Below are 16,148 nucleotides of genomic sequence, written 5' to 3' on the forward strand. Positions count from 1 at the left end.
TATTATGTTAACATTTTCAAAATATTTATTAAGTTATCAGCACAACCCAGTGAGTTTGCACAAACACATATGTCTATATTCTGTTATAAAATTTAGAAAAATACATAAACAAAAATACAACTGTGCATGGTTGCAAACAATTCTTAAGTTACTTGGGTTTGTATATTTTTAGAACACTGACATGACAGTTCATTGTGATTCCCCAGCCCCCTGAACAGGGGCTTGGTGGTTATGGGGACAGGCCTGTAACTGTGTGAAAAACTGCTGTTATATTTTTGTGTGTTTCTATATTCACACAAAAGCCTGCTTGTATTCCTTTTATGATGACTGGTGATTTCTTTCAGCCAATCTTTCTCCATAATTAAGAATCCAAGTGAACTTGATTGATAGGTAGATTTATGCCAAGGATGATTCCTTCAAGTGCTTAGCAAAATCCAAGGGTTTGTGAGCACCAGTCTCAATGATGTGTTGTTGAAGCTGTTTGTTTAGTTCTTCATCTACAAATGAATCCCTTTGCAAGAAGGTATCCTGAAAATTACAAAATAGGAGTTCTATTACTAAACAGGGCCATGTTTTCCATGCCTACCTTAGTTTAGTAGTCTTGTTTGTCTCTCCTGGTCCCAGATGTCCAGGCCAGACCTGTTCATCTGACAAGCACCGTGTCAGGCAGCCCTTCATAAGCTCCTGGGTTTGGTGAGGCTTTTCTGCTCTGTGCTAAGCTGGGCTTTAGAAGATTACCTAAAACACACAGCCATGGCTTCCAGCTTGGAGTGGGGGGTTCACACACTGCCCCCTGTTCAACACACCTTACAAATACAGATCAAGCACACTTTGGTGACAGCACACATTTATACATCAAGCATCTCTGACCAAAAGGCAACAATGCTCAGAGCACAGGTTGTGAGTCAGAAAGGAATCCCATGAGCCTTCTGCCTCCAGCCACACCTGGAGCTCTGCATTTTCCTGGTGCTCAAATAAAAAATTATGATCAAGCACATGATTTAAATTTCCCTGTGAAAGTCTTAAAATTTCCAGAGCCAAGTACTTTGTGCACTCATGGAGAAATGAGAGCCTCTCTTTAGTGGTGCACAGGGCTCCAGTTTGGAGCTTCTGTCAAAAGCAGAGAGATGCTGAACCCCTGGCAGCCTGGCACACACAGGACATGCAGAACACAGAGGGCAAAACTCAGGTAACTGCCAAAATTTGTTAAATGAGCCAAACAGTCATAGAGCAGGCAAAACCCCAAGGTAATTTTCCCACTTAGGTCCATTATAGATTGCCATCTATGGACACTTTGTGATCTTGCTGTTCCACTGTTTCTACTCCCTAAAGGAGCTTGTGCATTTCCTTACTCAACCCTTATTTTTCTCCCATCTGCTGTTCTCAGCCTTGCTCTGTCAGAGCTGCTCATATAACTCCCCAGCAGGACACACATATCAGGGAGTCATTATAAAACAACTGAGTAAGTTAAGTACAAACACATTTTCAGAAGTTGCTTCTCTAAAATGAAAAAAAAAATTGTGCTCTCAAGGCTTCAGCTGACATTACTGAGTTACAAAGTGGAGCACTGACAAGGTTAATAGGTTATAATGTTTGCATTAGAAAGAAGGAAAATTATCACTTTTTAAAGGACACACCACTAACTGGACACTTAATGAAGGCTGGCACCTGGAACACATCCAGCACTGAGGATATAAACACACTTCCCCCATTTCTCCTCTTTTTACATTAACCCTTTGTTCCCCTCAAATTTCCACTTTAGAGCTGTAGTGACACTAACAGGGATCAGTATCCCTCAACATGCTGAATCAAACACTCTGGAAATCCAGCTGTCTTGGCAACTACCCACCCTGGGGAAAGATCTGGCTTTTTATTATTGCTTTTTGAACAAACATTAGTTCATCATTACAGAAAAGAGCCAAGAAATCTGCACTGAACCACTGCAAAGTGCAAAATAACAGCTACCATATTAATCTTGCTATGTTAACTGATGCTGTGGGAGGTAGGACTATTTATACAGATATTTTTCCCTTCCTTATACTCAGTCCTATCTTATCCCAGTTTAAAAAATGTACTTTATGCAGAAAGTACAGAAACCAGAAAGCCACACTGAGTGTGCCAATGCCTGGGCACTGCATAGTGAGCCAGCAGATAGAGGTTATATTGGTGTGTCACATGGTTAGAAATGAGAACAGTACCTTTCTTCTGGGTGCTACTGATGCAACAGGAGGATTAAAGGTCATTCCTTTCATACAGTATGTCTCAAAAAGTTCTGTAGCAGACCTACAGTAAATAAACAGTGAAAGAAAAATGGCATTGGACAAATACAACTTCAGCTGATCTATCACCAATCCAAGAGCAGCATCCCACACAAACCCCACTCTCCCCCTCCATCATACTTTAGGAGAACTCCTCAGAGTAATGAGCATCACCTGGAAAAAATCAGGAGCCAATGGCTGGGAAATAATGCAAGTGAAATTAAGTAAAATGTGTCTAAATACACACAAGAAAACCATTGTGTTCCCAGAGCTGTGATCTGTACATATTTGAAAAAAAAAAGGGGGGGGAAAAAAAAGGTAGGTAAAGACAGTCTTAGCTGACACAATCTGCCAGAATTTCCAACAGTTCCTTGCCAAAGGGTTTTAAAAAAACAACCATGGGAGAACAGGGAGGACCGTAACAGAAAACTGGTTAGAAGATAGGAAACACAGGAAACAGGACAGGAGTCTATGGTCATTTTTTGTAATGGCAGGAAGAAACTAGGTCTCCACAAGGCTTTTTCCAGGACCTGCACTTTCTAACGTGTTCAAAAAAGAGCTGGAGAATCCCAAGTTATTTGTAGTAGTAAGAATGAGCTACCTGTAGAGAACTGCAGACAGACTGTCTGAGATGATCAGTAAAGTGGCAAATGAAATTTAGTGTTGGAAAAAGCAACTCAACATAAAAACAGTAGGCTCTGAGCAGACACTATCACTTAGAGAAAAAATTATCTTCTTGTTATGACAGATACTTTTATGGGATTGTGACTTAATGCTGTTTGGAGTTGAAACAGAACACAATAGAAATTAGTTACATCAGTGTATAAATCCACAGATCACCCACATATCAAATATTGCAACTGAGTCTCCAATTTCATCTTGAAATGCTTAAATTGATAAATGTTCAGGAACATGCAGTGAAGTGTATGGAAAATATGGAACAGCTCCTGTGTGAGGTGGATGGATCCCTCCATCCAGCAGAGACAGTGGGTGGAGGTATGATATGACTGAGGTCTGCCAAACCCTGTGAGGCACAGGAACAGTGATGGAGCAGCGTGTGCACTTCAGCTCCCAGAGCAAGAACCAGGGGCTGCCAAATGAAGCAAACTGGCAGCAGGTTCAAAACAACAGAAAGCAGATCTTGCCATGAGGAGCTGTGGATTCATTCACAGAACTCTTACCAAACAATGCTGCATTTGCAGAATGTGTGCTAGGATTCAAGGGACATTGAACAGTTTGGAAAGAACTCCATGAAGAGAGGGGTACTAACAGAAAATGGTCTCAGGTTCAGGAAATCCACCAGGCTGAAACCTGCCAGAGGCCTGCTCAGGGCATGTTTCATGTGAATGCCCTGGTTTTACTTTTCACAAGGCACCTGCTGCCAGCCACTGCCAAAGACTGGATGCTGAATTAGATCTTAGTCTGAGCCTGGATGGCTGCTCTCATGTTTTAAGCTGCTACAGACCTTACACTGCAACTTGGGTTCTAGTTTCCTCTGGACAGCCCCAGTTCAGTGATCCTGATCCATATTCAGATCAGGACTGCAGCTGAAGGTATTTTGCTCCCAGGGGAAGAAAACACTCTGCACTTTGAGATGTTTACCCTTGTCACAGCCTGGCAACAAGTCTCCAAAGGGAAAAGAAAGGGGAAAAAAAAAAGGGAGAGAAAAAAAAAAGGGCAAGCCAGCATTCTGCATTCTGTACTGGCAGAAGAAGAAAGAGTTTGAAGATCAGAGTCTTAGGTTATTTTTAGGGATTCCTTTAATATAGTATAAGCAACAGCTTCCTTTCAGGGCCTATTATAAAAAAAGGAACTCTTTGATAACTCACCTTTGGCTCAAATCAAGTGGAAGAACTCCTGAGCCTTCAGTTGGAGCTCCAGCAATAAGGTGAGACGCAAATTTCTGCACTGTTGGATGATAATGTCTCTGAAAGACAGGAAGAATGAAGGCAGTAGACAGGCAGTAAGGGATAATGTATTTCTCTACAGAATGTCATGTTTATTTCCAATTCATAAGATGGAAGGTCTGCTTTTATTTTAGTAACTGAGTACCTCAAAATCAGTCAGTTTGTGGGATTAATGTCATGCATTTATTCCCCCATATCATGCTGTGAGCATGACTCTCCACAGTTAGATAATTCCTACTCCCAGAGAACAGGGACAAAGGGCAGAGGAAGTCCTCTCCAAACCCTGACTGGAATGACAGATCAAGGTGTCAGTTCCTCTTGGAAGAAGAGCTGGACTGCAAGGGAACTTAACAGATCTAAAAAGTCTCCAAAGGAATCTAACAAGGCAACCTGCAGTACAAACCAGTGTGGTATTATAATAGGGGATTGTGTAACATCCCCTTTTGAGCTCATCCTTCCATACCACTGTGTTGGTCTTCCTCTTCCTCTGTGTTGGAATAGGCTCATATGGGCCGAGATTTGACAGATAAGCCTGAAGACCTCTGCTCTCCATTTGTGTAAAGCACCTAAGCATTGAGCAGCTATTTACTGCTGTTACTTCCCAAATCCCTGAGTTACTCACAAACCTGCAGTAGATGCAGCTCCCACAGCGCTGTGTTCTGGGCATTGCAATGCTCTGGTTCATCTAATTCTGGGAGATAAATTCCACTGCCTTGAGATTCATTGTCTAGTAAGAGGTCCATCCTTGGGAATGTCTACAACACATAAAAAAAAAAAAAAGAAACTGAGTTGTTTATATTACCCACCCAATTATAACATAGTTGAGTCAGTTTCAGGATTCATTCCACTTCAGTCAGCTTCAGCAGCATTTAAACATATTCTGTTTTCATCATTCTTGTTAAAGATGCTTTAAAAAATTCTGCACAAAATAATTTTAACAAAAAATTCCATAACCTTTAGCCAGTAATCTAAAAATCTGAACAAGTGAACAAGTAAAACTTACTTGCATGAATACCCTGTTTGTTGCCAAGATGCCAACACTGGAATTTGGAAGCACATGAAGAGCAAGGATGGAAAGTCGCTTTAGGAAAGCAAGAGCTCGTTGCTGGGAGACTTGCTTTCTCCTCTTGGCAAACATGACATCCAGGCACTGCAGCACAATCCCTATGTCCTCATTGGTGCCACCTCAAAAGCAGAATTTCACACAAAGAGTAAAGAACCACCTGATGGACAAACATTGTATACTCTGCTAGGGGCTGGAACTGAACTGAGAACAGCATGGAGGCTGGGAGGCTCAGACACCCCTCATGTGATGCACACATTAAACATCCACCCTCTTTTGGTCAAAATAGTCCAGCTTTGAACAGAAAAAATGTACCATTGTTTCTGTGCTCCTTTTTAAGAATATACTTGTTCCATCAAAAGTATCTAATTATTAAACACTGCTTATTATGTTATAAACAATGCTTATTAGAATTAAGTTACTGTTTTAATCCTAAATGCATTCATTGTATCATTTTTTATAAATGATTAAAAAGTGAAAAGATCTGGTCTTTTACCCATCCAGAGCAGCAGAATGTTTATTCTTAATAGTGAATCCACAACTATTTCTAAAGTTAATTAAAATTATGTTAATTTCAAATTTTATAAATATTTTTTTCATCAATTTTTCAACTTCTCAAAATTACCAGAAAATTTCGATTAGAACATATAAATTTTATCATTATAAAAATCAGAAAAATATACTAGAAAAAATTTTAAAGCAGAATATAAATTTAAATTATCTTTAGAATTATATTGGAAAAATCAGGTGTTTTTTCTTTACTGGAGAGAGAATTAGAGAAAAAAGACAAGAACTTTTAAATTGCAACTGAAAGAAATAATTATAAGGAAGCAAAAAAACTGAGGACAGACTAAATGCTTATCCAAGATCAAATATTTGGCATTTCCTAATGAAATGACATGATTAGAACCTGTTACCATGTATTGGAATAATAATTCAAGTATTTGTATTGCAGTAATGCAATGTGCAACTCAAGAAAAAAAAGTAGGTTAAGCCAGACAATAATCTTCTCAGAAATCAGATATCTTAAAAAAGTGTAGTTTATTAATGCTACATCAAGGTTTTGATAGCAAGGAAACAGAAAAAACATTATCTAAGTGAACAGTGAAAATAGGAATCTGGAATTACCTGCATGCAGGCTGAACAGTGTCTTGTACAGATGTGTGTAAAATTTCATTGGATCAATGTTAAGAACATCACCTATAAACACAATCCCAAATAAACACATTTACTCCATTTATTTATCAGGCAATATTAAACAAAAGTTTGTTTTTAAAAATCTCCTACCTTGACCAGAGAGTATATGAAAAGCACTGAGAATGCAATGAAGACTCTCGCGATAGCTTAAATCCTAAGAATACAAAACAGATTAAGTACCCAAAAGAAAGCAATTTTAAGAAAACAGTAATGAAAATTCAACTTACCCCAGATGCAATAAGAGAATGAAGGACAATCAATAGGTCATCAAAAAATTCCACATTTATGAGATGAGCAAACCTGCAATCAAAGAGATTTTAATTTTTAAATTATAGATATTATCTTTAAACTCAGTTCAAAGTGTTCTGAATTGCCAAGATCCACACCTTAAAAGCAGGCTAAATCAAATGCTGAACTATCTTTACAGGAAAGAATAATTCAGCCCACAACATGCTAATCATGGCTCTTCTGGAGCATTAAAGACATGCTTGTGTCCTTTAGCAATTAATCAGACAAAAGAATGGAATCACATCACACCCTGTGGCATTTGCATCACATCAATTCTATCATGTGAAATTTCAAATCACATTGAAATGGTTTTGGAAATAGCAGAAAACTTCAGCAGAGAAATAAAAGAATTTAAACTAATTTGTCAGGGACTATCTTTTCTCACTGCTTAAGGCAAAAATTTCTTTAGTGCTTTATATCTTTTCCAACACACACAAAAGAAGGTAGTCAGTTCTTACTTTGCAAGACCTTCGAGCACAGCTGGCAAAAGTGGAGACTTCTGAGCTTTCTTCAAGATCCTGAAGTAAGTTACAAATACAATATTCAAGGTCTCCGTGTGCTGAAGGAAAGAAAATAAAAATACTTAATCATGTGAAACAGACATTTCTATTTCACTTCAACTCACCTGAAACACTTTTCTCTGTCCAAGCCTGCACTCAGGCCTTTCCAACCAGTCCTGGCACTGCCATCTCTGCACTTCTTACACTGAAAAGCTCAAGCGCTCCAGTGCTCTCCTGCTCCTGGCCCTCTCCTGGCTCCAGCCACACTCCTCCTTTGCCCAAAGGCCACTCTGAGAGGCTCTAACACCCCCTACACAGTGTCCTATGGAACAGGGCACCTGGAGGACATTTGTCAATGCATTTAATACCATTTTGAGCAGGCAGCAGAAGGGAATAGGAATGGCTACATTGGCCTTCATGGCTAAACTGAGAGTGTGGTTTACTAAAACCTAGATCTCTGTCACAGGCAAAGTACTTGTTAGCTAACAGCATGATCTAGAGATGTGCAATGGTGCCAGGTTGGGATGGAGGGAAGACTCTTTTAGTTACAAAAGGGTTAGGAGCTGCCACTCTGCTAAAATAGGGGAATAATGTCTAAATTACTTACCAACTTCAGTTTCTTTTCTTTACTTTCTGATGCTTCTGCTTCCAGGAGTTCTCGTTCCAGTTTCTCTTCTGCTTTCTTCCACTGAAAATATACAGTTGATTTTAAGACAACACATCCAATGTTTCCAACCAGTCTGGATATCCAGGTTGAAAAGATACCCAGAGAATAAATTTTCCATGCTTGGTTAGTTGCTTAAGTCACCCTGTGATTCTACAGAGTAACCCTTGTCCTATCAGAAACACCCAATCATTATCAACATTATCAACACAATGAAAAAGGAAAGAGGAAAAAATAGGAAGATGATTAAATTTTCTCTAGAACCTAATAAATTTTCAAGTACAATGCAAAAATTGATCACTGATGCTGAGAGTTAACAATGGCAACAGCAGATGTGCAATTGCTACATAAAGTAACAGAAACAGGAACAAATTGCTACATACAGTAAGAGAAATAGAGCATGAGAAAGCACGTGTCCTACCTTTCTTTGCATTCTGGAAAGATTTTTTCTTTTCTCTTTGTAAGTCATGAACTTTTTCTTTGGTGCAATGTCTTCAGAATCTTTTTGTAATTCTACTTCCTTAATTCTTAAGTGAAGAAATACTTTTAACACCTGTTGTAAAATAAAATAAATATAATGGGAGGCCATGTACAACCTGATAGGAACTAGGGTAAGAAATCCTGAATTCCATTCCAGCTATTGGGCTTTGCTGGTCAAAGGTTCTTCAGTTTACTCCCCTCCTGCTCCTTCACACCTTAAGTCTCCCTGCCTGACTTAAGGCATGTCTTTGGCAGAATCTGATCTCTACTTCCCAGTCTCCTTCCCTTGCCCCATACCTCTCTAATTCTGTGGCTCAGCCTAATCCTGAACTGTCTATGGTCTGACAGAGTGAGAAAATTGTGCTTGTCTGTAGCCAGCAGCTGCAGTAACTTTAACATTTGGGGATTTTTGAAACTTTTGACAGAAGAATATTGTGAGGTGTAACAGAAAGACTCTTACCTCAGGTCTGACATCATAATTTCTACCCCTCACAAGGCCAGAAATTACTTTAACTACACCGAGTGAAGCATAGCCCAACTTGTCCTGTTTAAAGAGCTTCTTAACTGCCTCAACACACAGTTCAGAAATCTGAAAAGCAAAGCACAGAAATTGTTCTGTAAAGCCAAGTCCACAACAACAGCTAGTGACAGACAATACTAATGGTATTTACTAGTTATAAAGTGCACACAGCCTGTAAAATAGTGAACAGATACAGTCAAAAGATCTGGATATTGTGGAGTAAAGCTCAGAAATAATTATTTTTCACACAAAACTCTTTCTCTAATCAGAAAATCACTTACCATTTTTGATGGATCATTCATGAGTGGAACAATGAGAACAATGATGTTATTGTGGAAGTTGAAGTGGGGTAGGGCCACAAGCAGCTCACATAGACACTTCACTGCTACCTCTGCTAGACCTTTATATGCCTTTAATGAGATGACATTGCTTTTCTTCAATTTCCTTTGCTTCCAATCTGCACAAAATATTATTTTTAGTGATTACTTTTCAGAATGACGATGATCTTATATTTAATTTTTTAGTGATTGCATATGTACTTCATGTAAGTGCTATCTCAAAGACAGAAGGTACCATTCATTCAGAGGAGGGAAACTGCTGCAAACAATTTTGCCTTCACTATGAAAAATGAGAAGTGTTAACTGTACCTTTAATTGTTTGTTCCAGATTTTCCAAGTAAAATTTATACTGGCTTACAAGGCCTTCTTCAAATTCTCTCAGTTTCTGAGTTTCTTTTTTAACCTGTAAACATAATTGAAATGAGATTTATTTGGGGAGCTAAATAGGGAAATTAGCCAATGGTGAAAAAAAAGTTTTAAAACAAGTATCAGATATCTAAGTAGTTTTTTCTTCTAGACAGGAATTCCTAGAAATGTATTAAAAATAAAACATATCTGCATTTTTCTACAGATGTGTTCACAGGGCTTTTTCCAACTAGGCCTATTTCATTTATAGAGCTTGAAGTAACATTATCAACTAGATGCTATTTTAAAACCATGACTCTAAACTGCACTAAACCTATATCCAAAAAACTTCTAAATATTGGTTAAAAACAAGCACCAGAAAACAAGTTACTCTGCATTTGTTCAGCAAATTGTTGAACACATTTCAAAGAAATCTATGCCAGTTGGGTGACAACATTGCATAATTTGCTTTCTTTCTAACTCTCTTTAGTGCAGGTCCTTATTCCAAGGTCCATGAGGAAAGTCACACAGGTTTGGTATACTACTTTCAGACACAACTTTTCCCCTCCATTACCACCTGCATGTCACCTACTTATTGAAGGAAGTATGTAAGAATTTAATGCTCAAAACCAAAACCTCTCTTCCTGAAAGTCACAGCTTTAGAGCTTCAGTAAATATTTGTGTATTTGTCCCCTTTGCTCAAACCATAAAATCATATTAAACAAATCACTCTTAGTACTTGGCATAGCTGAAAACATCCTTAACTGCTCACATACACAATAAAAAGATTTGCTATTTCACCTTGGTAGCCTTTTCTACTTCGGTCAGAGGCCGAATTTTGTAGGAAGGTGCAATATCTTTGAATATCTCCATCAAAGACACCATGACCAGCTTCCTAACAATCACAGCTACGTTAGGATCCTGCTCCATCAGCATGGCACGCAGCTCCTTCAGCTTCTTCATCTGATTGAAGAAAACAGGCAGACAGTAGATGAAAATCAACTGCAAACCAAGGGACAAGCACAATGTACATTAACTCAGCACTTACTCAGACTCTACTTAGCACTGCATAAAGAGCCAGGAAATTATAGATATCCCAACAAAAATTTAGTCTCAGGAATGTTCAAAATATCCTGCTATTACAAACTTACACAGAAGTACTGAAAATTATTAGGATATCCTGAAGCATTGAGAACTATCAGATAGTAATCAGAGTAACTATCATATAGTAATCAGAGCTTACATAAGGGTCATGCTTAAGGAACGGGAAAAATAACAAAAGTGATACAACTGACATTTTCCTTGTTCTACCCATATATTCTTGTGCTTTTGCTACTGTTTGCTCATTCAGATCTTCGTTTCTTGACTTAGTGAACAACACACACACTTGTACATGCAGGTTAAGTAAAAGTACCTACATTGCTGTCTGGCTCTGAGAGAATGGCAGATGCTAAGGCAGCTATGTGCATCTTCCTCTCCTGTAGCTTTTGTCTCCTTTGGGCAGCCATTTCCTCAGCAGTGAGAACAGGCAGGGGTTCCTCATTAAAGTCTGGCACAGACGTGAGAGTCAGAAAAGAGGGGAATCATTTAACAAGTACCATGTTGCAGATGCTGCATTTCAAACAGGTACCCTGGTAAGGCCCCATGAGATCAACACAAGAAGTTCCACAATCAAAGAAGCTTTAAGAATGACTTTGCTAGATCTTATAGAATCCATAGATTCATTTTTGCTCCACTTCAAAATCTTTTGCTTGCAAAAAGAAGTGGACTAAATGTTTCTGAATCTGCCCATGGTGTTCTCGGAGTACAGTGGGAACACATAACCTCAATGTATTACCCAAACCACACTAAGAAACTGCAGTGCTCTGCAATTTGTATCAAATTATTCATCATTCACTTTTTCTCCTAAAATACAATTGTTTTTGTTTGTGTTTTCTAAATATTATTTTCCTACAAGTATTTCCTTCCTCAACTTTATATTTAGACAGTAAGGACCCAGAAGTCACAAAGTCACTAGGAAAATGACCATTAACTCAAAAGCCAGCTGCAAATGAAAATCACAGTGTCCTGGTATTGATGTTTTAAGTAAAAAATTTTAAAGACAAAGACACTTAAAGCCTACAAAAGTCTGTGTCCAGAACTACATTTCAAAATGATCTCAAAATAGAACCACACAGATATTCTTTATGTAAGACCAGTATTTCCTTCTTACTAGCAAATATGACACAAAGGATAAAAGGAACTTCATGCAAGCAGCAGTTCTAGGTGAAAAATTCAAAATAGTTTTGAACAAAGACAATCTGAAGCCAGCCATTCCTGAGATTCTAACAGGTAACATTTGAATAATGGTTATGCTTTGGTGGCAGTGTGGCAATGAACTTATTCAAAAACATCCTGAACAAAATACACTTCAATTGCAAACTTCCTTGGGAAACAGCAAAATACTTTTCAGTATGTAAGTGATTTGGAAAAAAAAAAAACCAACAAAAAGCAAACAAAATGTTTTATTACCCTCTGCTTCTTCCATATCTTCTGTGTCCTCTTCTTCATCATGTGCAACATTGAGAACTGCAAAAACAGATTATCTAGTGTCAAGCACATAACAAACACTGTAAAATTTTAAACCAATAAAAGATATACTTCTTGGCTACTATACCAGTTCCAGAATCTGTGTCTTACCTGGCTTTTCCACAGCTTGAGGAATTATGCCACTCTTGTCTTTGATGGGGAGCAGATGGATAAGTTCTTTTTCTGGCTCTGTTTGCAAACTTCTTGGCACCTTCTCGTATTTCTCAATCACACTTTCATGTTTTCGTTTTTTGATGTGAACAGGTTCACTGAAAAATATGATGTAAACTAAATGAACCAGCCATGTAATTAGACAAGAGCCATGCCTGACCAGCTGGATTAAGTGGCTGCCTCTCACCCAGGCCAGGGTGCTGTTTCACTTGTCCTTCCTTCCCTTCTGAGCTCCCCCACAGCAGAGTGGCTGTCCTGGCAAGGCTGAGACCCATCAAACCACCCCGAGCAGTCCTGGCATGAAGGACTCCAGCAGCAAGGAGAAGGATCAGGATCCTCTCACTGGGCAACCAGCCCAGAGCCTTCCTGTACCTGCCCCACAGCCTCTCTCCCCCTCACTGTGTCTGACATTGCAGGTGAGGCCTAACCAGGACATGATGAGTGACCAAGGTCAGTGACCATTTCTATCCACCCCACTCCATGGCTGTTTTTAGCACTGTCACTATCACTTTTCTGCTCTGCCCACTGGCAGAGCCTGTGTCACACACCCCTCTGCAATGACAACAGCAATAACCAGCCTGGTGTGGCAGCCTTTCACAGGAATGCTCCTGAGCTACACCTAAGGGTACAAGAGGGGATTTAGCCTGTGCTAATATGAGCACACAATTTGTAAGTGCTGTAATATCTGACAAGTTTTTAAGACAGATTGTAGCTGACCAGAGTAAAGCAGACTGAAAATGTAACTTCTCCAATTTAAGGGAACACTATGAAAGGAGCTAAAAGCCCATAACAGTGAAACAGGTAAAAGAGCAACCACTTCCACTGTTTTCCTAGCATCCTAAAAACATTCTGGCATGATGAATGTAAGACACATAGAACTATATTTTGCAAAATATTTCTAAATAAAACCACACAATAAATTTTGAGCTTTGGAAGACTTTAAACTTATGTTACACCCAGTTAATTTGAAAGGGGAAGGGGAAGGTTTAAAACAAAATTCTTCTAATTCAAGAACTTGCAGTGTGGCTACAAGCACAACTGCAACTTTGTACATAAAAGCCATTTGCCATTTACACCTTTCCTTCAAAACTAGACTAAATTATTAATTACTAAGCAGAATCAGCATTAACAAATTAAAACCACCGTACAACAGCACAGAGATTCTTTTCACATCCATCAAAAAGGGAAGGTAAGATTTTCAAACAGTCATGTACACAGACAACTCTGTAGAATTGTATTTCTAAAGACTATTCTACAACTAGGAGCATTACCTTTCTACATATGTCACTGTGAACTCTACCCATGCCTTGGCCCACAAAACTAGTAACAAATTTTTGGTATGAATGTCTTGGTGTTGCATGTGTTTACAGACATGGCTTACAGAACCCTTTTTATTTTTTTTCCAGCAATTTGCAGTGCAATATGTGGTCCATAGTCCAGGGAATGTCCTGAATACTCTATATTAAAAAAAAGACTCTGTTTACAGATTAAAGCATTTCTTTCATTTGAGGGATGCTACTTATCTCACAGCCAGGGACCTCCCAGGAAGGAACACTGCAGAAACAGTACCCTGAAGGTCAGGCAGAGCACCTGAATGCACTGATACACATTGGCACATGAATACTGAAGTACTGACAGGCTGAGGAAACACTAAACCAGAGCTGCAAAGAAACACCAGACTGAAAGAGACCTCTTGATGAATGCATTACTTTACATATTAATTACATATTAACCACACAAGGCTGAATTAGTATGAAAAGGAGACATTGCAACTCACTTAGAAGAAAGATCTCTGGTTAAAAAGGATGCTTTTTGGGCCAGATCCTCCATTAATTTTAAGTCATCTTCATCCATCATGTCCAGGGGAAGAGCTTCTTCTTCTTCTTTTTCTTCCCATTTTTTAGCTATTTTAGAAGATGATGTTTACAGATTAAGATCCCATATGTATAGTCACCTTTGAAAACCTAACCCTGCCTGCACTTTTGAGATCATTTTATGCCTTACTTCTACCTGGAGCTGCTGACCCTTATGCCCATGGGTTTTGTTATCCCAGAAAACTGCCTCTTTACTATGATACCCAATAATAATCAGTGCAAACACATTTCTACCATCTTTAACTGACATTTTTAGGTGCCAGAATGGCCACATTTTGTATTTTTCACAAGTCTCCCATTCTTTCAACAGGAACAGCAGCTATTTGTATACAGAAAATGAAATGTTTTCTCCAATTTTACAACAGGAAGCAGCAGGATATTCAGTGAACAAACACTTACCAACTTGTTTCTTCTTGCATTCCTCCAATGGAAAAGGCTTTCTAGAAATAGCATCTCTGACAGCTTCCCTTAGCTTCTTTTGTTCTTTATGATACTTCTTAGCAGCACTCTTCTGCTTGTACTGTTTATTCTTTAATTTATTGTCAAGTTTTATTTGACTAGTTCTCAGTAACTTGCGAAAACTTGGAACTCGCTTTGTGTTTTTTCTCTAGAAAACAAACAGAAAACTACAAGTCACTGACATGTTAACAATCTTTGCAAAATTTATTCCACTGTTTAAGATCTCTGAGTTCCTATTTCTATTAGGACTGAACAACACGTTTCTTGCTAACAGTATCATCAATTACTTCAAATTTACACAACTGTGTTACTCTTCTCTTTGAGAAGAGAGCACTGTGACCAATATTTTACAGAAACATTCTCTGACAATTTTTTTATTAAACCCTATGTCCATCACTTTTAGACACTCAAGGTATGTACACAGCTCGTTAGGGCTGTTCTTTGTGTGCTCACAAGCACTCTGTTCTCTTCTCAGGGTGCTGCTGTTCCCCAGCACATGCTAAAGTACCTCGGGGGACTTTAATGTCCGAGGCCACAGCCTCGGGCAAATGTCCTCCTGCAGGACACCTCCCCTAGCTGAGCTCTGGCTTTCTCCTGCCTGAAGCTCTCCCTGCCCAGCAGCTGCAGGGACACCTGGCGAGGCTGCTGCTGCCAGGCTCACAACAGCAGCTGTACCACAACAGGGTTACGGGGCACAGAGCTCGGGGAGGCACCGCGGGCTGAGAAACCGGGCCCGATCGGGGAAAACCTGGAGGCTCGGGGTCAACAAACAGGGCCCGTGCCAAACCCGCAAAACACTCCCGACCCGAGGGTGCTCGGGATGGGAATATGGGCACGGCAGGGATCACCTTACGAGGGGTATGGGAGGGCAAGGATGAGCAGAGGAGCTGGCACGGAAGCGCTGTTGGGGATGATGTGTCCCTTTACAAAGGGGACAAGTGGCTGGATCAGTGTAGGGCTCCCCGAACCCTCAGCTCATGGCTGGATCATGGTGCTACTAACAGCACGATTGTGGATCACTCCCTGTACGGGCCGGTCAGAGCTGGGCTCCACGACCCTTGCGGGCCCCTTCCAACTGAGAACATGCGTGAATCTGTGAATCCGGAATTTCTGTCAGCTCAACTTTAGCTTCCCTTTCTATGCTGGATTGTCGGGAGATGGCTGAAAAGTCAGCGTTCTTCTCGGGGTGAGTGACGAGCCTGCGCTGCGCCGCCGGTGCCCACCCAAAGCACCCGCACTGCTCTGCCCTTTCCGGAGCCCCGGCAGCATCGGCCTCTAACGACCACGGCTCCCCGTCCCGCCGGTCCCCCCCTGAGCCCCGGGCTGCCTCCCCGCGCTGCCTCCCCGCGCCCCCGGCCCGCTCCCCTCACGGCCCCTACCGGCTTCATGGCGGCGGCCCGCGCGTGCTGCCGGCGGCGGAAGCGCTCCCCGCGCAGCCCGGCCCGGCCACAGCGGCCCCTGGCGGCGGAGGCCGGAGGCGCCCCCGGCCCAGAGCCGCCCACAGGAGCGGCCTGGG

At 40.4% G+C, this 16,148-nt stretch overlaps 1 protein-coding gene across 1 annotated transcript; it reads right to left on the reverse strand.

The window, feature by feature from the left end:
* Positions 1-2: 2 nt before the first annotated feature.
* Positions 3-16,088, reverse strand: NOC3L (NOC3 like DNA replication regulator). The gene is made up of 21 exons (XM_054637204.2): positions 16,012-16,088; positions 14,573-14,780; positions 14,077-14,203; positions 12,240-12,397; positions 12,072-12,128; positions 10,979-11,109; positions 10,362-10,523; positions 9,525-9,618; positions 9,159-9,334; positions 8,818-8,946; positions 8,299-8,430; positions 7,821-7,901; positions 7,172-7,272; positions 6,653-6,725; positions 6,516-6,579; positions 6,357-6,428; positions 5,169-5,350; positions 4,792-4,920; positions 4,088-4,185; positions 2,199-2,283; positions 3-528 (listed from the first exon to the last, which is right to left on the reverse strand). The coding sequence occupies exons 1-21, from the start codon at positions 16,018-16,020 to the stop codon at positions 397-399; spliced, it is 2,400 nt and encodes a 799-aa protein (XP_054493179.2). The 5' UTR covers positions 16,021-16,088; the 3' UTR covers positions 3-396.
* Positions 16,089-16,148: the final 60 nt, after the last annotated feature.

This window comes from Agelaius phoeniceus, chromosome 9, assembly GCF_051311805.1.
Source record: "Agelaius phoeniceus isolate bAgePho1 chromosome 9, bAgePho1.hap1, whole genome shotgun sequence".
Lineage (NCBI taxonomy): Eukaryota > Metazoa > Chordata > Aves > Passeriformes > Icteridae > Agelaius > Agelaius phoeniceus.

Bases quoted from the DNA above. Each gene is read 5' to 3' on its own strand.
- NOC3L (XM_054637204.2), bottom strand. The intron at 11,110-12,071 runs GTAATAAAACAT...CGTCTGTGCCAG, and splicing joins AGATATGGAAGAAGCAGAGG to ACTTTAATGAGGAACCCCTG. The intron at 8,947-9,158 runs GTAAGTGATTTT...TTTGCTTTTCAG, and splicing joins TGAATGATCCATCAAAAATG to ATTTCTGAACTGTGTGTTGA.